This window comes from Megalobrama amblycephala, unplaced genomic scaffold, assembly GCF_018812025.1.
Source record: "Megalobrama amblycephala isolate DHTTF-2021 unplaced genomic scaffold, ASM1881202v1 scaffold199, whole genome shotgun sequence".
Taxonomy (NCBI): Eukaryota; Metazoa; Chordata; class Actinopteri; order Cypriniformes; family Xenocyprididae; genus Megalobrama; species Megalobrama amblycephala.
The window spans coordinates 1,077,641-1,102,455 of NW_025953336.1; the positions used below are offsets into that span (position 1 = coordinate 1,077,641).

Sequence of the window (24,815 nt, forward strand, 5' to 3'; positions counted from 1 at the left end):
AGTTAAAATCACATTCATTTTTTACAGTATATATATATATATATATATATATATATATATATATATATATACTGTCAATTTATCATATGTATTGACAATTTATCGTCAAATTATATAGCGACCACTGTAAATATGGAGTATGTCAGATTAAAGCAGTATTTTGTGCAAATGCTTTACTTTTACCACAAATTTACCTATAACACCTAGACTTAAACAACATCTCACTGGACGAATGTATTGGACTTTGCAATCATCTGTGGTGAGGGGAAATGTACTGGTTTTGGTCTCCTGACTAAACTGACAAGGACTCATGGTCCCTTCTGATATGATTCATCTGCCTCAGCACCATCAATCTGTAGTCCTATCCTCAGAGCTGCTCAACACCTTCCCATCAGGCTCATAAGATATGGTCCTGTTGCCATCGTAGATCAAACATCACATAGCAGTGATGACATCAATCACAAGCCACTAGATAGAGAGTCACTTCACATGATCATGTACAGGCGCCTTACATCCTGGAGAATCCCATGTGTCAAGCAGAATGGATATAGACACAACACGGAAAATGGAAATACAAATCCCTTATAAAAAATTTAAACTTTATCACAACACACAGACGCTTTGACAACGATGCGTTTCCCCCCAAAAATTGAGGAGGGCCCTCAAAGCAAAACACACAAACGCTTATAGCTTAGCTTTTGTATCTCCCCTTTAAATGAAAAATGTCATAAGGGAGTTTATGCACTTTAATTTAAGTTCCCATAAGAATTATACCAACCATTGCATGGCTAAACATAGCTCTATTACTCTAAGTGTTCCTTCTGCAGAAATGATAATGGATAATTGAAACCTTAAGCTCATGAAATAATCATTATTATGAGCTGAAGACGTCTGTTCACCTTTCCATCTTTTAGAACTCGCTTGCAAAGAAGTCACAATAGGAATGATCCTGGTAAAGCAAAAACTGACTGAAGACAAATGCACACCATAGGATTTTGCCACAAATTTGCAGATTGTAAAATGTTTTTCTTTGTAAAGGAAAAATGACAGCCATGGTTGCACTTTACACAAGCTGACTAAATTTTGACAATACCAGTTCCTATGACATCAAAGTGGTCTGTAGTTTTTACAGAAGTAAAACCTGTTAATTGGTTAACTGTATATTACAGTACCTTACCATATACAGTAAAAAAGTATAAATGGTTTAACATTGTATTATATGCAATTTTACTATAAAATTATTCCAAATTTATGATTTTTGGAAGTAAACACCATCCAATTTCTTTGTAAAATAAGTAAAAAATATATTTTTTTTTTGTAAAAAGTTTTGATGCATATATGGTTTTAAGTTGTAAAACATACAGGCATTTTGCAAACATTGTTGAAATTTCTGGCAACCACAGCTGCCAGTTTTTTTTTTGTTTTTTGTTTTTCCAGTAAATTTAATGGGATATTTTTACTGTGTGGAAATCAATAATGTCTGATTCGCCTGTCAATGATGATGTCAGAATGTTAAAAGAATAAAACATAATGGACAGAAATGTGTAGGAAAATGACAATTTTAGTAAAAAATATAAAAATCCACTAATCCTACACCTACCCCTAAACCTACCCATAACCATTTCTTAAAACTATACTGTTATAAATAAAAGAATAACAGACAAACAAGTGTAATCACAATAATTTATTTATTACGAAAATGTCAAAAGTAGTTCAAATGATGATGAGTTGCAGTCGCAGTCCTCTCTGGTGGCAATAGTTTTTTATAGGGTACAGAGCAGAATTTAACTTATTAATCCATGAAAATATGAATCCAACTTCTCTCCGTAAAGGCACACACTCATTTCAAATGTCAATCCACTGAAACACGGCGTGTCACAATCTGTGATGAAGCAAGTGAGAACCAATGAGCATTTTATTCAATTTAAGGTTTCAAAGTATAGTCTTGTTTAACAATGTAATCCCCCGAAACGAGTTTGCAGCACAAGTTATTTCAGAAACAGAAAACAGAAATGTTATTTCATATTAAGCAGATGAGTAAACTGCATTCAATAAATTCGACTAAAAACATGTATTGATATGACACAACAGATTTAAAACATTAATGCCACAATTTTAATATTAATATATGGGAATTCATACACATTCACACTTAAATGATTTACATTTTATTGCTGTTAATATGCAAGTATTTTTACATTTTGGTGCTATATCAATATTTTTTGTGTGTATGAAAATGTATGTAAATGTACGTGTGGTAGAACCAAACTTTACGTAAAAATACACACGTATTCTCATGAGATCACGTTGGTATTTTACGTACCGATAACACAATAGAACTCAAACTACACTACCAACCAGTCTAGTAACGCAAGTTACATAATCAAATTACTTTTTCCAAGTAACTAGTAAAGTAGCGGATTACTTTTAAATGTACAACAAAATATCTGAGTTACTTATAAGTAGATGTTGTGTGCGCTGTGTAAACAAGATTGGTTATTGCAGTTCTAGACTAAATGTGAGCATGCCTTTACTAATCTCACTTGCACAAAAACAGGTTCAGTACTCCTCAAAATGAATCATACAATCTGACAAGCAGCAATCATATAAAGGACAACAGAAAGTGCACAGCCAGCTTTTGACTCCATAACTAAAATAACAATATTAAACCAGAGCTTCAGTGTCCATTTGTTTCATCTAAACAGCAGGAGAAACTAAAATAACCCCAACGGTTGTTGGTGTGATGCCAAATGGTGCTGAGCCAAACAAAGACATTTCCTTTATTTATTCCATCATCTTTTTAAAGTGAGGATGAAAGATCTGTCTCAAACTAACACAAAACCTAACACACATCTCTTTCTTCACCTCTTGTGAGGCTCAGCTAATTTTACAAGAATCATTAGCCAGCATTGTCTTCACCGAGTGCAGCCATTAGACAATGAACCGAGTAATAAATCACTCCGATTTCTGGCCTCGCAGGCTGAGTGAGGGGCAGCCGAGGGCACCACTTAAGTCCTGCCGTGCTGCTGCAGTGGGGAGGGCCTGACGAATGAGGGACCACCGCAAGCCAAACGCTGACAGCCAACAGCAGGACAGATGGTGTGGCACCAACCTGGCATGTTCGTAAGACCCTTCCGCAGTCCCTGCCATCCAGCCAGTACACATCTCAGTCTTTTGTCACCATATATGATTACAACAGCATTGAGTTGAAGTACAGGGAGTACACAAAGCTACTGAATGGAAGCAAACCAGATGCCTGTGACAGTGAAGGTGCAGTTATGAGTGCCCCCCATTTAAAGACAAACCAATCACGAAGCATGATCAGGACGGGGAGTGAGGCTGTTGCCAAGACCCCGGTGAGAGGATGCAGCATCTGTGTAATTGGCTGAGAAAGATCAGAGACAAAGCCATTCAGAACATCCACCTAGAGCAAGTGCCTTGGGACAGAGATGAGATTTGTTTCACTCCAAAGAACTGTACAAAAGATTCTAAAGAATGGTGACGTCAATGGGATGAACAGGTTTACTGGAAACAAAAGAAAGGGAAACATGCTGCTTTGTGGAACTGCTTGATATGTTTTCTGTATTTATAGCCTAAGGGCCATGTGACCTGATTGTCAATTGATGTTGATGGTAAAAACTATGGCTGGGTATTGACACAATTTTCACGATTCGATTAGATTACTATTCACATGCTTTCGATTCGATTCGATTCGATTACGATTTCAATTTCGATTCGATTCGATTTGATTTGATATCGGTTATTTTGGATGTAGTATTTCAGTTAAAGTATATTGCAAATTTTCTAGAGGAAAAAAATCTCTCAACTAATGCTGTAAACTACACATGGGAGTCAGTTGGTACTAACTATAATAATATTGAAGGTTAAATTACCTTATTTATATACAAACACTTAAATTACACTCAATGACGTTTTTATTATAAATAAAGTTCAGAATTACAAAATCATATTTCTACTCCAATTTGTTTTTTTTTGTTGTTGTTTTTTTGAAATATAAACATTTAAACCGCAGCTGTCATAACTGATATATTTAAACATGCATTAAATATTGAAGAACATTAAAAATTATAATGAATATGTAACGGTGCATAGCTATATTTATCAGAATGTTGCTTTCTAGAGTACACTTTTCTAGCTGACTAATGAGTTTATGGTCACTGAATATGTTTTTTTCTGAGGTAATTGTGACGTTATGTGACATTGCTTACAAGCTGTTTTATTGACGTCTTTCCGCGGTTGAAACACTTGATTGAGCTATTACAGGAGACATGACACGGATTTCGGTAAGTTGTACTGTATAACATGCCTTCAGATGTTTAGTCATGTTTATTTTGCACTGTAAATGGTATTAAAGCGGAGGAGAGGATGTTCACATGCGCTCCGTGCTGCCGCTTCTCTTTAACTGAGGCGCTGCAGCAATCTGTTCACGTCACATTAAACAGCGCCAAAACGGTATTTATTTTTTGAATCTCATAATAAGATGGACGTCATTTGAAATCTGTAGACTTTGCTTCATATCAAAAGTAACAAAGCACAAAGATTATTGCGATTTATTGGATGGGAGGTGCTACATATTCTGCTCATTCATCAACTGAAAACAGACTAGACTAATCGATTCTTGGGATTTAAGAATCAAAATCGGTTTGTAAAAATGAGAATCGATTAAAATCGAGAAATCGAATATTTTTTACCCAGCCCTAGTAAAAACTAAGATTTTGATACACTTGACTGCAGAATTTTGTATAAAAAAAAAAAAAAAAAAAGAACCAGGGGCTGTCAAGCTCCAAATAGGATGAAAAGCACCATAAAATAAGTTCTTATGAATCATTCCAAGTTTTCTGAAAAAATACAGCTTTAAGAAGAAGAAAACACCTTTACTTTTTACTTCATTGTCTTAAAGGCAGTTGGTTTTTGTAGACAGCAGTGTACATACATGCGCAGCAACATAAAAAATATACATTACAATTGACCATTAAAACATGATCTCTGCAAGAATAAAATAATTCTATTTGATTTGCACAAAGGAAATTTTTCAATTCAGACCTGAATTGAAGTAGTTATTCATTGAACATCTTTACCTGCTACTTAATGACTACCTTGCCATACTGTAGCTCTCATTTCTCTTTGCACTTCCACATATTCAAACTTGCTGTGTTGTGATTGGTCACAAAATGCAAAAGCCAATACCATTTGACATCAATGCTGTGCATACAGTATTTGTATATATGAAAATGTGAGATTTTAGTACTGCAACTGAGTAGAAGATAATCATTTAATAATGGCTTTAATTTCAGTCTGTTCCAAATAAAACTATAGCACAGCTTCAGATGACTAGGAATAAAGTCACATGAACTTTATGGTGCACATGAATTATGGTGCATTTTGGTCATTTATGGAACTTGACAGCCAGTGATCTGGATGCTTTTAACAAATTGAAAAGAACAGCTTGAACAGTCTGCTAAATATCTCCTTTTGTTTTCCAAGAAATCATACACGACATGGAATTCTATGAGGATGAGTAAATGATGACAGAATGTTAATTTTTTGGTGATCTTTTATAACTAACACCTATATAATAGCACAGAAAAGCTGACTACTGACTACTATGAAAACTGCATACAATAATTTTTACATCAACAAACACAAAAAAGCACCTTACTTATTGGGCCAAACACTCCATTATCTCACCAAATACCATTTAAAATTCTATGATCAAGGCATGTCACAAAGTGGCTCATATTTGATCAAATTTGTGTAAATTGCTTGGACATTTTCACTACTGCGTCCTGCCGTCTTTGACCCCCGTATTTATCCCAGTCAAAAGCTCTCCATCCGCTCTCACATACATGCGAAACAATTTCAAAAGGCAGACCCTGGAGGCATCAGTCCTGTCTGGTAATTGGGTCCCTTGTCACCCACTGAATGCAATAACAACATTCTTGGGCTCAGCCTTAATCTAAATGACATCAGTGGCCTAGTTTGCTTCCTGAGTATTATATTCATTGGAAAGGTTACAACAGAGTTGCAGTCTATTAGAGGCATTTCATCCAGGAGTGAAAAGAGTTGATAAGCTCAGAAAACACAGAAAAAACATAACTAATATAAAGAAAAAAATAGCCATATGAAATTAAACCACTAATAAAGATTACAGAAGGGAAAATGTGCAAATGATGTTACACCTGCAGTTTAATTACTTTTTTTTTTTTCTATTTAGTTCTTTATTTAGCTCTTAATTTGATTTCAATTAGTTTGAACATGTATACAGGTACAGTACATGCCAATTTATCTTTTAAACTTTAATTAAACTCAGTCAGTTGGTACAATACTATAAGATTAAAAATTAAAATGAACAAGTCCAAATTCATTTGCTACTGTATTTATTTTATATGTAAGGAATAACTGACGACGGGGCGAATTATTAGAAAATAATGCACACCTGAGGTGGTAATGCGGCCACAACGTGAAGCGGAGTAATTAGTGGAAACACAGATTAAGCGATTACATGAGACATATTAGGTTTCAATATGTTGTACTGTTTCTTGCAACATACCTTCTGATGTTCATTTATGTTTATTTTGTGCCATACCTAGTAGTAAAGAGAAAGAAATGCCCTGTTCATGTGCACTCCATGCTGCCACTTGAACTGATGTGGCTACAGTGATCTGTCACAAAGAGCGTAAAAACTGTATTAATTGTTTGAATTTCCTGATAAAATTTACGTAAGTTGGAAGATGAGACTTGGTTTCATATGAAAAGTAACAAAGTACAAAGCTTATTGTGATAATTGGATGGGATGTGTTATTATCAACCCAGCCCTAATAAATGTATTCTCTCTGAAGGGTTCATCTTAAGGAACTCAGAAATGCCTCAAGCAGTTTCTTGTAAATCCCAGGTTTCAATCTGACACTGAACAGAGCTGATAAACATCATAACCCAAACTTAACTCAAACTTCCTGAGAACATGAGAAATTCAAACAAACTTTCATTCTAGGTATTCTGCCATGATAAATGATCTACAGCTAAATAGAAACTGATTCAATTTAACAATGACTTGTAGAGCAAAAAATAAATAAATAAATAAATAAATAAATATAAGAAACAAAAAAAGAAGGAAAAAAGCAAATTTCAAGCTTAGTAACAATGTAAGTTCTGAGAACTGAGAAAATATCACTCCTGGACCTGTTAGCAGCAGACACAGTGTGCTCTGATAAGGTTGTTGGAATCACACAGCTATAAAGCCATTTGTCATAGGCATGATCTTAAGGCCAGTTCATTCTGGACCGACAGATGCTGATCATCGCAGACAATCACCAGATTATACGTCACTTCTCATGCATTCCATGGCAGGAAAACAAGCACCAACCAGCACCAACCAATACCAACAGACACGGTAGGTGACTCAGTGATCCAACAAAACCCGATGAAATGCCTGTTGCCGTTGGTCAGTGTCCATTGGTGCAATGACAATTTTTACTTAAAAGTGACAATTGCAGAATTCTAGAAACCATGTGATACACAGGTGGGATAGTCTCAGTAAAGTATGACAAACTGCTAAATGCCACTGCATCCTCCACAACCAGCACTCAAACCAGGATGCAAGATGGGGAAAAGTGATGTGCAAATTGTGTTCAGCACATTTTTTTTTTTTTTTTTTTTTTTTAGACAAGTTTGCATTTTTTTTTTTTTTTTTTTTTTTTTTTTTTCGGGTGAAAACAAACAACCAAACAAACAGCAACGCAAAAGAACTTTGCAATATGTCTCCAGTTTAATCTGATTGGTCTATCAATTTAAAACTTGCATTGACTTTAAAAACGTAATGCTCATGATGCCAGACACTTAAATTACATTTCTATGTTCTCAAATGGTAATAGCAGTACATTCTGCACACAGTATTAAGGATTATGTGTAACCGAGTATTTTTGGTTGAGTAGTTTAACAGCTTATTACAGTACAGGTAGGCAGAAATCTCAGCAGAGCAGGACAACAAAGCCTGTTCAACATTTCTGATACCTGTATATATATTGGCACTAGAGGAAAAGAAGGAATGCATTAAATAGTTTGAGAAATTGAGCGGCATAATAAAATGTTCTCTTCAATGACAAACATTTTGCTTTCCTTCTCTGCTCAAACCCCAGGTCCATGCATTTTAAGTACATCAGTTCAGAAAAAAAGGCCTTGAGGAAATAAGAAGATGCTTATTGATTTCAAACCATCTGCAACTTGTTAAACTTGAGGGGACATTCATTAAAACCATTGTGGCAAAAGTTATTTCATATGTGAGAGCCAATTATATTTTGAGCATCCTCGTGAGAGGTCTAGAACTGATGGACATACATAAAAAAAAGTATACCGTCTCTGGACTGCGGCCACGATCAATAGAATCAATGCAAAGCGTGTGACGCGATCTTCATGCAAAACCTTCACAACTTCTTCAACTATCTTACCAACTATCTTTAGAGACTTACACCAGATTCCAGAAATTTTAGAAACTGGTAAAGGCAGTGTGGAAATAACAAAAGAATTTTTTTTAAAGGCAGAGTTCAGTTTATTAATCAAACAGCAGGGTTACGTGCCATTCAGAATTGAAATGCCAATGCCTTCAATTCCTAAAATGAGATAACAGATGATATAGAATTGTAATTTAAGAAAGTAGAATTAAAGAAACTAAAGAAAAGAAGAATTAATGAAAATTAATTTTTTAATGTTGTTTATATGTCCGTGTCTATGCTTTAAAGGCACAATATGTAAGATTTTTATATTAAAATATCCAAAAACCACTTGCACAGTGTTATATATTTCGTTCAGCTGTGTACTTACATTATCCTAAATATTTCCAAGAATTTGTAAAGACAGAAAAAATTCACAATTTTAAATAGTGCCCGATCCTCCCTTGTCACTTGTCGCCTGTCAATGATGAAATATCTGCGTTATCCCTGGTTTCCTTGTACTGCATAGTAACCATGGCAACAGATGGGACAGCTGCAGTCTAGCGACATGCTGTTGTTGTTGTTGTTTCGGTCAAACATTATGGACCATGGCAAGCAAACTTTAGGACAAAAGGAGAAATAAAACGAGGATCAATATCGTATATCAATATCAAGTGAAACAGTGCCGCGTTACCTAACAATTTTAAGTCATCAAGTAAACTGACCTATATTAGTAGTATTTCAGCTTTGCGAGTAGTTCGGTAGAATGAAATGTCCTCATCCCTTTATATCCCCTGGGACTCACGTGTGGCACTGATATCTGTCTCTCATTAGCAATCGCGCCCGCGATTCTCGGCCACTCCCTGCTTTATACCACAGTCATGTTAAAAACATGAATGCATTCACTCATCCATAAACATTATTTCGCCATAAACATTATTAGATCCATCATAATGACAACAAGTTCCATGGGTCCACGCTCATTCACTGCGTCATCAATCTACACCTTTGTTATTGTTTTGAAGAGTTTAGTGACCCCTAGTGGCGAAAAAAAAACAAAAAAAAAAACATACTGTGCCTTTAAGACAAACTATGTGCAAATTCATCAGTGAACACCATAGCTGAGTATTTTCTTAAAACTGCAGTGAACCAAAGTCTCAAAAACGAGGTTTGAAATTGCATCCAATCCCGTCAACATGCGGGACGGGCTTTAGGATATTATAACTTTATAACAAGCTAGAAAGTAAATTATCTAGCTTCCACCAGACAGCCTTCCGCATTCAACTTACAAAAAAAGCATAACTGACGCGACATGTGGAGTATGTTTATGATGGATGGAGGCACTTTCTTCAGCTTCAAACTCGTTGGCCCTGTTCACTGCCATTATGAAACTTGGACTTGTCAGGATATTTATTAGTATAACTCTGATTATGTTCATCAGAAAGAAGAATGCCTAGGATGGCTTGAGGGTAAGTAAATCGTGGGTTAATTTTCATTTTAAAGTGAACTAATCCTTTAGTCTAAATTAGGGCTGGAGCGACACGTTGACATAATTGATTACGTTGATTACGCACTGTTTATGTTCATCCATAATCCCCTGTCAACTCTAGAGTAGATGCTAACGCCGAGTATGGCAGCGCCGCTTAATAGGAGCCTGTACATTTTCAGGACTCACAACTGCATTCAGCGACAGTATCAAAAATGGCAATATCCATAACATCAGGAAGTTTTATCACAATTGAAACTGCATTATTAAATAAGCAATTCCAATCGAGGCATGAGGTCATCCATTAGATATTTTAAACAACCAAAAGGCCTAGTAGCCAAGTGCAGAGAGTACGTTTGAGGTACACACCTCACAGGTCACACCCACTGCAGCTCTGGTGGATCTGCAGATGATCATTTCTCCGTCTCCATGAGTATATACCCGTCATGATTATACTGTTCACTGTGGCTCTCACATTATATGACATGGCAGACTTGTCCAGTGCAGTTCTGTTCATTCAGCGCAGGTTTGATGAGAACGCGGTTATGAGTCCTGAAAATGTGCAGGTGTCAGTTCGGTTACAGAATGCCGTTGTCATGCTCATAGAAAAACAAAATGCTGTATGAACACAACTGTTTTAAGCGATGCTGCCATGCTAGCCATTAACATCTGCTCTAGAGTTTTGTTTTATGTGAAACATGACAGGGGATTAGAGACAAACATAAAATTAATAGGGATGGGCATTTCAATCAAAAATAATATCTGATGATCGCTGGGAATTATTCGATTATTATTCGAAAATCGCATCCCTCCTCCGCATGCTCACACGCATGTACACACGCATGTATAGGCTACACACACACATGAAAGGAGAGAGAGAGAGGGAGAGAGACCATTCACGCTTTCAGTCTTTTTTCACGGCCATTCATAATGGTGTGGAGCAGAGCGAGCATTTTCAATTTAATTTTCAATTAAGTCCTATAGAAGTTGAGCTTCCATAGGAATGAACTGAAAACACTCATCTGCACCAGTGGACCATTATGAATGGCCGTGCGGAAGTGAGCATTTTACTTTCACTCAAATTAGCATCAATTTGGGACCAGCGATTGCATGAATGCTGGGTTCATTGTTATTTTTAATGAAAAACACAACAACAAAACAGTACAATGACAAACCCGCTTAAATGGACGTTTTTTTCATTTTGCTTTGAAACCAAATCTTTCGCCATCGTCTTGTCAGTCAAGAGTGAGGTGAAATAGGTGCAGTGAAGTGAAATCTGACTCCTGCTGCTGCTCTGTGCTGCGACTCTCCTTCGGCTCACGCTAAATTGAGTAGACACATTTAGTTTTCAACTGTAGTGTCTGTTCTCTAACTGAAATAAATTATTTTTATTACTATAAAAAATAAAAACGATGGTGCCGGTGGGCAAGTGGGGGTGGTGCCGTGGTGGGCAAGTGATGATACCGGTGTTGTGGCTGAATACTGGGAACACAGACTATCGCAGCAAGCCTATCTCAAGCCATAATGATTTTAGGCTGCCTAAATGCGTTATAACATATTGTGAAAAGCCTTAATGACGGCACTTATGTGAACATTAATTTTAATGTCTGTTATATGCCACACAAGTCTACAGTGTGCGTGTGAGTCAATGTGTCCTTCTGTTGTCTGAGAGTTGATTGACAGCTTTTAGGTGCGTTATTGGCAGCGTGCACCACCCCCTGGTTACATGAACATCTCACCACCGTATCAGCACCGAAAACGGGGGATTTTTTTTAACCCTTTAACACGTACGATCACACCGGTGTGATCAGTCTTGTCTGGCCCCAGGAGCGTACGATCACACCGGTGTGATTAGAACGTTCAGTGCATCGCGTGATCAACTGCCAAATTCAAATGTGCGTGCGCGCTTTGGCTGGCGCTAAACCAGAGACGGACGCGCGCAGCGCTTTTCATATATTACATATATGCAGTGTTTTCAACCAAATAATGTTTATTGTAGGTTTCAGACATTTAAATACACACGAGTACTAACAAAACAATATATTTAGAGTTTGTAAAATACACAATGATGTCTATAGAAGCGGAAATAACAACCCTTTCCATTATAATTAGACAACACGTTTTATTCATATCAGATACACATTGTGAAAGTAACTTTAAAGCTTACTCTATTCTTCCCCAGTTCACCGACTCACTTACTTTCATGTATTTCGGGAGAAGTGGATAAATTCACGGGTTGTAAATCCAACAGATCCGATTCTCTGTGCGGCGCAAACTAACATGGCGGCGCCCATCACGCATATGGCTCAACTAACATGATCGTTATAAAGGTGTTTAAACTGCAAAACACATCCACTTGCACATATTTGTCAATCGGAATATTAGATATTTCATGCTATAGTCAACAAATTTATGAATATTTTGAATAAAGGAAAAATTAAATGAAAGCAGATTATCATTCATACAGTGCTGCGGTGTGTCACATAAAAAGCAATGACGCGTCACCATGGAAACCATAAAGTGATACGTTCTAAATAACGGTCGCTTCAAAAAACTCACGCTGGGGGGGTCAGCCAGAATATTTAAAACTTACGTGTGAAAGGGTTAAAGACGATAATCGCACAATCTATTCGATTTTCTAATTAAATCAACTAATCGAATATTCGAAAATCGTGACATATCCCTAAAAATGTATAGATTAAGTTGATGCATCGTTCCAGCCCTAATCAAAACTAATGATAATTATAGATGGTTTGTCGTAAAACTTGTTTTGGAATAATGGAATTTCTTTGTTGTGTGACTCTGTTGAATGTTTTTGAACTGCAAATCAGTATTCCATTTCCTGTCACTCCAATTCAAATTCAACATGCACAAATCAATTCAAATGTACACTCAGTGAAAGGAAGATAGTTCTTCGATACTAAATTCTGCAGAACCATGGAATGCAGGAACTGTGTTAATGGATGCCAGTATTTTTGTCTGTAAACACCAGAACCAATAACCTCCTCATTGCTTCAAGGTCATGAGGCTGTAGAGTGCAGATGGATGTTCGCCGCTCTTACATTTTCGTAATGTGACTGATTCAATCATTTTCCTTCTTCTCAAGCCTCTGCAGACTTTCAGCAGCAGAGCTGCTCTTATCTCTACACACAGCCACAAATGTCTCATTCACTGAGTCTGCTGGTTTAGAGGTGAGCGTCTGTAAGCGTTATCTCTGTTCTAAATGTAGGTAACGCTGAGGTCAGGCTTCCGGTATGAAGAAAATAATCTTCAAACAGGAATATCAGCAGTGCTCTGAACTCTCCCATTCTTCCACGAGAGCTGTAATGTTAAAGCCCTCTAGAACTTCATCTCGAGAATCCACAAAACTAACAATTATGTCATTATTTACTCACCTCCATGTTGTTACAAACCCATCTGTTATTTATTATTTTTTTTCAGTAGAAGTATAACTTAAAAAAAAAAATCTTTCCATACGAACATACTGATGCACAAATCTGACAACGCCGAACAATTATTATAAAAGTAGCACATACAACTTGCGTGCTGAATTAAAAATCTTCTGAATCCATGCAGTAGCTTTGAGCAAGGGGAAAAAAATAATAATGTCTTTTTGCAAGAATTTTGCAAATAATTTTTTGCAGTGTATGGTATTTTTGTCCTCTTTACAGATGCGTTCACTATGAATTTTGAATGTTAAAGGGGTCTGAGAAGATTCTTTAAAATTTTCTACTTTTGTGTTTCAGTGAATAAATAAAAGGCATCTGGGTTTCAATGACATGACTGAGTAAATAATGAAAGAATGTTCATTTTTGGCTGAATTATTCCTACAATCCTTTCCATATCATGGCACTAGAAAATGAACAACGGCATTAGAGGGAAGAACATTCCTTTCCTCCAGTGATCAACGGTGAGTCTGCACTTTGTTACACATCACGTCTGAAACATTTAGTTTTAATAGAGACATCTACGTCCTCGCAAGCTTGCGCGTGGGTGTAATAGCATCTGTTTGATGGGGTAACGCTGCTCTCCCTAGAGCCCCAACAAGAAGCCTCACTCGCCGCAAAGTGCTACGCTATCTGTCATTTAGCATCAAAGCACAAGAGCTTCTGCCTGCACCATGAAAGCAGTGCCTCTCAGATATAATATTGCATTTCCTTGTGGCAAGATGAGGCCCTCTTTTCCATGACGATGTGGTGAGGAGGATCTCTTCCAGAAACATAGCCATAGAAAAGCAAAATCTCTTGACTGAAGCAAGCTGGCATGGTTTCCTTCCCATCTGTGACTGACACTGAACCAGAACAGGATCCCAGAGAACAGGGGCACATGAACACCTGTTTGCCTTCACCCGCATTCCACCGGCATGTTTTATGTAGGAACCTAATGCATTATTCATGTGCTGGAAGGAGAGGAGGGACTCTCAGGTACATATGCTGAGGGTTATAAATGTCCAGCCATAAAAATGTGTTGCCCTTATTTCGCTTGAGACGCAGAAGAGAGAGAGGGCCTTGGGTAGCTCTTTCAGGGGCGTTTCTCAACCACAGCTCAATCGTGAATAATGAGGTGTTGGACATCTCCATCACACCTTAGCGCAACAGCAGATGCTGAGTCTAAACTTAAATGAGTCTGGGGAGCATAGCTCAAACCATCACAGCATCTACAAATGAAATACATCACATTATTAAAGCTTGCTGGCAGGGCAAGATTACCGACCGGGCCCCCGAGCCCTAGACTTCCATGGACCCCAAATGGCGAGACACTCCCCTTCCTATTGGTTTCACATCTGAATGTACTAGACCCCAATTTATAATGAAGAGTTCCAATCGTGGAGTGCCAACGGAAGTGCACAGGTGAGCTTCCATTGTTGTTTCATGATCACAAATGAATCAGATGGCCCTTTTAAACTATAAACCATCGCTTTTGACCAACTGTTTCACATCAGAACACATTGATTCATCAACTAGGGTCGTATGGATTACCGTGATGTTCATTTTGCATGGATTTTGAAGCATCAACTTTGAGAGTTCCATCCACTTGCATTTTATGGACTCACAGAGATAGATTATTTTTCAAAAAAATGTTCCACTGAAGAAATAAAGTGATATACATCAGGACTTGCTTTAGGATGAATGATTCGATTTTTTATTTTTTATTTTTTTGAGGAGTATCCCTTTTATATCCAGTGTTGTTAGCATTCCACTTAACCAGATCTCCCGCTCTATGATGAGTGCCTGAGGAGTATAAAAAAAATATTTTTGCTGATTATTATTACAAACTGTAATAATAGTAGTATTATTTCTACAATTAAATGTAATTTTAGTATAATAACCCTGAAATGTGGTTTATGGATAGAACTGTGTTTATACAGTAGCTGTTAGGAGGGTTCCCATTTTATTTCAAATTTGTTAATATAGAGATAAAACATGTGAACATACGTTTGAGGAATTTTTTTTTTTTTTCTTAAACTGAGTGTTTATTATTGTAGAATTTGATTTTGTGTAATAACAAGCACTAAAGCAAACAGTATTTTTCGAAGGAAATCGATCAAGTACATTTGGACTGTCAGCAGGATTACAGCCTGACAATGAGATTCATTGCAAATTGCTCTGAACGATTACAATGCCGACTGATTCACTCTCCCTATATTTCTATGATTTGTTGTGTATGTGAGTGTGTGTATGCAGAATGCCTCTGAAACTACCCATAAACAATAAACTGCGACCTCTGCGAGAGGAGACAGGCAAATAGCGGATAGAATGTGCTAATTCAATTACGCAAGTTGAGTAATTGCCTCGGTCAGTGTTCTGGATTGAGCCTATAGCTCAAACGTCCTTGGGATAAATTAAAAGCTGGGATAATGATAAAGCTGGAAGGGGGAGGAGTTCACTGTAGAACAAAACAATGAATCTAATATTTCTTTTGGAATGAAACACACTGTTAGCAAATTTAGCTTATTAGCACGCGCACTGTGGCTAAGCATAAACTTTTGTTTGCGAAATGCTATGCAGGGTGTTGCAGGAATATTGTGGTCTTCATATATAGGTGTTGAGTTGGCTGAAGATGGTGCCCTGGAGGCTGAGATGTCTGCCTGAGCTTAGCTGAGCGTTCTGTTGTGTTGCTTGGCTAGCGTGATGAATACGCTGCCGTATTCACCTTCTATTCTCTCCGACTTCAGCGTAACACAATAGAAGGATTTATGAACACGGAAAAAGAAAGAAAGAAAAAAAAAAAAAAGCTTCTCAACAAAATGCTTTAAAACCTGCAGCTGAAATCTAGGTTACAGACCGTATCCACCATTTTTAACCATACACACAATGTTCTAATTTTCGCTCTCTCTCACTCTCACTGCCTGTCTGTCTACCTGATTAATTTAGGCTGTCTGTCTGTTGGACTGAGTCAGATTTGAGTTATTAAAGGCTGCTCCATGTGCTCTTTCTCCCAGAAGCACACAGGGCAACTACACCCGCTAATTAGAATCACCCTCACGCAGGGTTGCGCTTTCTCTGGCCACAAACATCGCTGGCCCCTGTTCTGCTGTGGAGCGTGCCAGTCATTGGCGGTGCTATGGTGTGACATTGTTTTTCTGGATGTCAAACAGAGTAAAGACATCATGCCCACTTACAATTTGGACTGTTTATGTCAGAAGAGAGAGGAGGAGCTTTTGACGTGTGGTGTGTGTGTGAGTGTGTGCATGTGTTTGTGCATGTGTCTGTGAACATGTGTTTGGCAAAAGATGAAGACAGTGATGAAAATACAAGCAGAACTGATTGCATGCTCTGGGGATTGTGTTCCAGTTTGATCCTGCACTGCACGCTGGTGTCAGCTTGACAGGCGCATTGCTGCCATCTATATGATATGTTTGGAATAGCATACAACATACAGCTATACCAACTTATGATATTTAAATTATGTAAAGTGGGTACAGTATACTGTATGCATAAAATACAGATGATCTGCTACATTTGCCACAATGCACAATTCTAAAAAGCACACTGCACAGACTCTCAATGCAATGCACTCTTCTATCGCCGGTGTGACAAATGAACCAATAACAATTACAGCTGAGGTTTTTTTTTTTTTTTTTTTTTTTTTCCTCTCTCTGTTTACCCATTACTCTTGTCTAGATTTGGGAAAAGTCTGGAATTTAAGTGAATTTTTTTACACAAATTTGAATTAATTTAGCATAAAATGTTAATTGTGGAATAAGTGTATGTAAAATAGTATGCAGTATACAGTGTACATTGTTCAGTATTCAGAAAGTAGTATCCTAGTATTAAATTCTGAATGGAGCCACATAGAAAAATCTTTTTTTCCAAATCAATATTTTTTGTCTTGTTTTCCAGTAAAAAATACATCTAAAAATAAGATTTTTTTTTATTGCACTGGCATTTTTTTTTTCTTTTAAAAATAAATAAATAAGGTGAGAATTAGTGAGGAAACAAAAACAAAGATTTTTTTGAAGTGCAGAATTTCACCAAAAAATAATTCTTCATTGTTCCAGAACAAAGGAGCTTGATTATGCTTCATTAAGTATGGATAATTAAAAGACGAATTAGCCAAGCTTAATTATGGATACAATAGATATGCACATACAAATACACTCTAAAAACAGCAATTGCCACCTGGCAAGAAAGTATATATTTAATTTCTTATTAATGTGTTTTTCCAAGAATACACACTTTTCACTTATGAATGATTGTGTCTTTAACATTATGAGCCTAAAAGGCTGTGGCACTCACTGTAACTGCCGTGACCCTACATAGAATTGTCTTGCAAGCTCAAGAGCCCATTTGAGGGGTGAAATTGAATTTGCCTCTATGATTAGAAATGTCAGAGTGATGAAACGGCGTATAACTGCCGGAGGTTAAACATGGAAGACATCATTAAAGAAACAGACGCCAGCTTATTCTTCATTAATGGAGAAAGAGAGGAAGAAATAAAAAAGGGAGCCAGAGTTAGAGGAGAAGGATTTCTATGTATGTTTTGCCATGTTTGAGAGGCTGTTGGGCTAATTTGACATTTGAACATTTACTGCACCTCATTACAACTGCTCACAGCCTATTAATCTGTCTGCTGACTGAATAGATGCACCACACATTCCTCACTGTCATTCTACTATCCTTCACTTACCCAAAACCACTTTTACAAAAGTAGGACATTTTCCTGAACCAGCATCATTGTTGTTCCTAGGGCAATATTTATATTAGCCAGTCACAGCCCTTACCGTAACCACACCCCCTTAAAAATAGAGGGCGATAATTGGTTGCATGTTCCAAGTGTTGTTCCAGGAACTACAAAGGATGTACAGACAGTAACTGATCCTACTTGTTTAAATCTCATTAAGTGGTTCATTAGACATTTAGCAACACTAAAAAGGACTGAACCTACAGAATTTTGGGATAAAACACAATAACATAAGCATCTGCACAAAAGCACGCAAAAAAGTCAACGTGACCGTGCTAGTCAGAATGTTTAATTCCTGTCAAGAATGTGTTCCTCCCATAGCTAAACTAAAGCACAAAGAACAAGTTATTACAATAGTGTTCTCATTATAATGTTATGTACAGGTATGTGAGAGTTTGGCGCTACAAAACTGCACTTAAAGGTGCACTTGCACTTTCTGAGAAACATTGATATTTGAAATCAACCCAAACAAACACACCCCTCCCTTCATTGCTTCACCACCAAAATGCACAAACACGCAATGCAAGAGTGGATGTCTCTTTATCATAATATAAAAATAAAATAAAAGCAAAATAAAGCTTCATGAAAAATAAAGCTAAGGTGATGAATGACTGACAAGGAAGAAAAAAGAAAAAAAAAAGTGCACAAGAGTATATACAAGCAGCAGCACACCAGCTCCAATTAAACAATGATACTCAAAACTGTCCTGTTACTATAGCTAATATTAAAACAACAGCATATCTTGGTTCTGTGAAACATAGCAAAGCCATTGTTACTCATGTATGGAGCAGAAACAACATAAACTCTGCTTCCATTTTCAGGCCTTCCCGCTTAGGTCTCTCCAGCACTGGAAAGCTTTTCTAATATTAACGCAGATCCTAAAGCTCTTGCCTGATCATAGTAGCCCTTTTTTTTTCAGTGATATTCTAATTACCCTTTCTCTTTTTTAAGGTCTCTCAGTCACCTCTCTTTCTACAGTCTTTCTTCAAATCTCCCTCTTGCTCACTCTCTCTCCTCCCCCATCATGAGTGTTTACGCCCACTACTGCTGATTGGCTACAAGTGTTGTGCTTGGTCCAATCCACTTTCAACAGCATTTCTCTGAAATCGCTTACTGAACCTTTAACTGTTTTCATTATCAAAGTAATTCTAGACATCACTGTGCACATTCAAAGCCATAGTTTTACTTTAGTTCTCCAGTCTGGACAGCATGCTGTCTTAACGATAACCAATCAGAACTCAATGTAAAAAATAAAAATAAATAAATAAAATAAAAGAAGTTAAAATGATTATTCAAAATTGCTACAGATACTGTGGTAATATTGTTATTGTGAATTTTTCTGCCCGCAAAAGTCGTGTCGTGAAAATCAGATATTTCTGACAACCAATAACCAAACTTGTTCAAAGCATCCCTCTACCACCGAATCCAATTAACTTAAAGACAAAGCAATATCCAAAATGCATTCGATGTTCCAATCAGCAAAAGAAAAGTGTAATCAGGTCACTCACGATCGTTGCACTGGGTGCCAGAGTAAGAGGTCATAGAGCAGTCGCAGGTGAAGTTTTCCCACTGCTGGATGCACACGCCCATGTTGGCGCATGAATCCTCCTGGCATGTAGTGCTGGGCCCTGACATGGAGGAGACAGGAACAGCGTGAGTCAATAGCAATGACAGATTTCAACAGGCATCTCTGTCACAGGCAGCACAGCAAAACCAGCATGCATGCAAGGTCATTCACGGGTCAGCATCAATGATGGGTAAACAAATTAATGCTATCATATTCGTCCTGAATACTGAATGACACTGTAGTAGTAGTGAAACATTCAGACAAGCAAAAAAAAAAAAAAAAAAAAAAAAATCAGTATGTTGGTCTTGTTTCTCGATTAAAAATATTTAAATTCCCCCAAAGCCAGATAAATTTATTTAGGCAGCAGAGGTATTTGCACTTTTTTCTTGCATCATTGGCAAATATTTTATTTATCTATTTATTGCTAAGATACAGTAAATCAGTTACACTTTATACTAAGGTGTTACAGTGTAATTATACATTTAAGTACTGAGTAATAATAATTAACTAGGGTTAGGAATGTATGTAATACAGTGTGTGGTATAATTACTTTCAATAAGGCACTGGCGTTTGTTATTACTATTGTTTTGCAGAGCAGCATGGCTTCTACCCACTCCTGACATACAGCCCCTATCTGCAATCAGATTCGCCTTGCCTCATTTTCTTGCCTGATCCCACCATGACAGAAATATGGTGAAATGGAAATAGTTTTTGCAAAATATCTTTTTCCCCCCATTAAAATACAACATGATACATGTACCAGAGCAACCTAGAAATACAACTTACTCAAAGCCATAAGTCGAAAGAAGTTATGTTTCAAGTTTGAAAAAAAAAAAAAAAACTGATTAAGAAAATGTTTTTTAGCAGTGAAGAATATCTCTGATATATCTCATATCAAACAGACAAATCCATACAAAATCAATTTAAAGACACAAAAACAGTAATGCTGAAAAAACAGCTAAAAAATAAAAAGTGTTATGCAATGTGAATAGACCATCTATGCACAGTTCACTCCCCAAAATGTGTTCACATTCCACACTCCATTATAGACAATTACAGGGGGAATGTAAACAATTTTGTTTATACTCTATCCAGATTTAATCAAACCATATTGACATGTCAATTCCAGCAGCTCAGATCACCAACAAAAGAAACCAAACAGAAAGACATGCATTCAAAACAAGAGCAAAGCCCTGAGTGCGGACGTATGCAAATCTCCGGCTGAAAGTGCTTTTATTGAGTCGAGGAAGCAAAGGAGGAATTCTTTCTTTTCTCTTGCTGGTTTCCGCCTCTAATGATTCCCCTACTGAACCACTCTTGGATGCTCTCAACACAATATAAATGAGTAATTGCCAAAACATCCATTAAAATGCTTCAGTAAGGGAGAGAATTGTGGCCAATTGCTGTAGAACAGCAAGACACTAGACAATGTCTCGAGTTTGATGTGCCTTCAGTGGGAAGCTTTGAGCTGGAATGTTCTTTTAAGGAGGATATTTATAGGGTTTGGATTTATTCTTAGTTCACCTCAGCTACTGAATGGGTCAGTGACAAAATAAATGTATAAAATGCTACAACATTTTAGAATTTTAATGCGATCTATAGATAGATCGATAATGTTCCGATATTTTAGTATTTGTTTTGTGGAGAAATATTAATGTTTAAGCTCAGTGCAACTTTCAGCCAGGTGTATGTGAATGAGGTGAAAAGGTCAAACCCTCTACCTTGCAGGTCAGCTTTGGTGAAACCAACTTTGTTAGCAGGAAATTTCAGAAAGAATTGGACATTAAAAAAGGGTTAGTTAGTGGAGCAAGGTCAGCCAAGAGAGAGGACAAATGTGTGAAGGATAATGAGAGAGTAACATGGGTGATAATTTTAGTAAGGCAAGGATAATGATGATCATTAAATTTTATTCTACTGTTAAACAAAAGTCCCTCTTTCGAGTCTTTAATAAAAAGATTCTGGATCTACATCATACATTACTGGTAAATGCTGTTAACAGGCCTTTGGTTAAGGCGCCATCTAGTGGTTACAGAGGCTCTCAGCATCTCAGCAAAACAACAGAAGTTCAATAAAACAATCAATACATTGCAAATTTCTGATTAAAATATAATTAAAATATAAAGATTTAGAAAGACAAAAATAACAGGTGTAGTGGTTAAATCAGGTATGAATTTAATGGTTTAAACTGCAATGTGTCAGGGATTGGTAGACGCTGAGGTGTGATGAATCACATATACCTTCGCAACCACGTTCGATCTGCCCGCTGCGAAACAAAGCATCATTGATGAGGTCAGGCAGACGGCCGTTGAGATCCATGGAAGCTAAACAGCCCTGGAAACCCTCACGAGACACCACCAGCTTTGGCAGGTTCTGGTACATGTTGGGCCCCAAACCAGCCACAAACAGATCACCTGTAAAGAGTGAAACAATATAATGCTAATCCATGTTTTGATATATATAAAATGTCAAATGTACAATCAAAAATGTCAAGCGAATCTGTGTGGCTGACCTTTCAGGTCCAGATTTTTTGCTCCGTTGACCACCTGGCTGACAGACTTGGCATCCACCTTTAACGTGTGTGTGTTGCTGGCATCTCGAGTGATCACCACATTGTGCCACTGGTTGTCGTTAAGAGGACTGTCGCTGTTCCCCTTCAGAAGACTCGGCCCATTTCCCAAGTCAAACACATAGTGGATATACCTGACAAACACACACATACACACACACACACACACACACACACACACACACACACACACACACACACACACACACACACACACACAAACATAAACACTGAGCTCCATGTCCCAAATCCATCCAAGTGCACTTCACTGAAGAACACTCAGCCCAAGTACACACTGAAGCAAACTCAGATGATCAACTGAGAGACTCTCTATTAGATGACCATGAGAGTGGACACTTGTTTTAAAGAGGAAGAGGGTTTATGTTCAGCTAGAGGATAGGTCACAGATGACGTGGATCAAGCATTTGGATTGAAAAGGCTTACCATTCTACATTCACCAATGTGCTCCTATCTAGCAAGTATTTGGTTGTATTATTATTATTATTATTATTATTATTATTATTATTATATAACTTTATTTTATACTAAGCATGCAGTGCTAATAACAGAATATTTACTATAGGTAAATGGTCTGTTGTGGAAGAATTGTGTCAGCCTTATACAGCGTCTTACACTGAAGACAACAAAGTGAAATATTTAGCAGGAAATAATGGAGGGTGGCAATCGATTTTATCCAACCTTGATTTGATTAAACAAAGTGGGCTTGATTTTATTGGGTCAACATTATTTTCTTATGCTGCACAGTCCTGTTTATATCAACAAAAAAAAAGTTAGCATAAAAATTGAGTACATTTTGATGAAGGATTATCAAAACAAATCAAAGTTATTTTTCTTCAGAATGTTTGCTGCTGAATCGTGAAAATTAGGAGAGATAACAAACTAAGACAATTTAATTTTATGTAGATTATGTAGGTAAATTTTACTTTTTGATGATTCTTTCCGCATTACAACTTGGTCTAATGATTACATTTTAAGGATAACATTATAACCTATGTGGTAACAGTAATAGATAAATATCATTTTGAGACCTCTGTTTCTAGTAGTATTTATGCTGAAAGTACATCTTAATGGGGTTGGCTGATTTCAAACTTTTTGGAATCGATTCTGTTTTCAGTTATTTTTCATCAGTTTTAATGTCAATTTTAGGATTTTTTGACATATTATATTACAAGTCTGAGAACCCTCTGGAAGATAAGGTGAAATCCTCTGTAATATAACATTTGCATGGTGATCTTGTGTTCACTTAAAGGTGCTAAAGAGGATGTTTTGTTTTATACATTTTTGCAATATTACTTGAAACTGTCTTTACTAACTGATAAAAGACTATTTATTAGGTGCACTGTAAAATATTAATATACGACGAGGTAGGGCCTTAAAAACATCAGCCAATCGTTTATGCGATCATCGCGTAAACGATTGGCCCTCGGGCTTGTCAATCACTGCCGTGACGTTCCTTGTGAGAGACGTGCACGGATTGGCCCTCTGGCTTGTCAATCACTGCCGTGGCGTTCCTTTTGAGAGACGAGGCGCGGCTGCGCTCTCCAGTAACTTTCCACACTCTACAGGCGCCGCATGCAATGTTTTTGTCAGGAGACAGGAGTAACAACTGCAGATTATGAGTTACCTGCAGTGAGTCCGACATAATGAATCCAAAAAACACGACACAGCGAATGCAGGTGGTAAACACTCGTGTTCCAATACGAGTGTTAACGAGTTTTGGGAGGCGTTCCTTTGAAATGTATTGTGAAGGAGGGGGGTTGTTCTTACGCATGTGCTCATTTCAAAAACTCAGTAACAGTCTTTGGATTCTCAGTCGACGAAAAAATCCTCTCTATCACCTTTAACTGTTGTTTCAAAGACACAAGAGTCATGTTGATCAATTGTTTTTTAAATCCATAGCTGCATTTCCACTGCAGGAACTTTTCCCAGGAACTAGGGACTCTGTGTGTTTCGACTGCAGGGACCAGGGTCTAAATGAAGTTCCGGGTAAAAATTTCCCCCTTGGAAAGTCCCTACTTGAGAGGTAGTACTTTTTCAAATTTGAGGAACTTTTGAGGAACTTTTGGGGGTGGGACTTGGGTGCTAAAGATGCTGATTGGTTGAGTTCACGCAACAGTAAGATTGGTTGACTACATGCAGCATTTTATTTTAACCACCATTTTTAAAAGTCTGTTGTGGTGCATGCAGTAAGATTTGTTTGCTATTCGAATCAACAATGGAATTTGAATCAACCGATGATGAGGTTCAGTCTTTATTAAGCTTATATGCAGAAGATGAAATCCAGCGGTAGCTGGAAAGTCACACGCAGTCCTACCTCACCGGACTAATTTGCCTAATCTTCACGGTACTTTAGACCGCAATGGAAACACAGACAGCAGCGGGTCTAGAGGGAAAAAAAGTTCCTGGCACAAATTGTTCTGGGTGTTTTAAATCAGTGCTGTTATGGCGTTTTGGTCATCTTTTTTGTCATCAATATTATGACTCTCTCACTCACTGGTCGCCACTTATTGGTGTGAACAAATCTGTTTGTTGGACAGATTTAAA

The 24,815-nt window shown here is 37.3% G+C and overlaps 1 protein-coding gene across 20 annotated transcripts in view; it reads right to left on the reverse strand.

The window, feature by feature from the left end:
• Positions 1–24,815, reverse strand: part of LOC125260924 (neurexin-3b) — a 494,859-nt gene that overhangs the window by 256,821 nt on the left and 213,223 nt on the right. For 11 of the 20 annotated variants that reach the window (XR_007183155.1, XR_007183154.1, XM_048179441.1 and 8 more), the window contains 4 exons: positions 22,194–22,384; positions 21,922–22,095; positions 21,406–21,432; positions 19,626–19,745 (listed from right to left, as the gene is read on the reverse strand). Coding sequence is in view for 16 of the 20 variants with exons in the window: in XM_048179441.1 (XP_048035398.1) it covers positions 19,626–19,745; positions 21,406–21,432; positions 21,922–22,095; positions 22,194–22,384 (512 nt within the window). In the remaining 4 variants the exon portion in view is untranslated. The remainder of the gene's footprint in view (positions 1–19,625; positions 19,746–21,405; positions 21,433–21,921; positions 22,096–22,193; positions 22,385–24,815) is intronic. The other 9 variants (XR_007183157.1, XR_007183156.1, XM_048179444.1 and 6 more) reach the window with 1 other exon arrangement.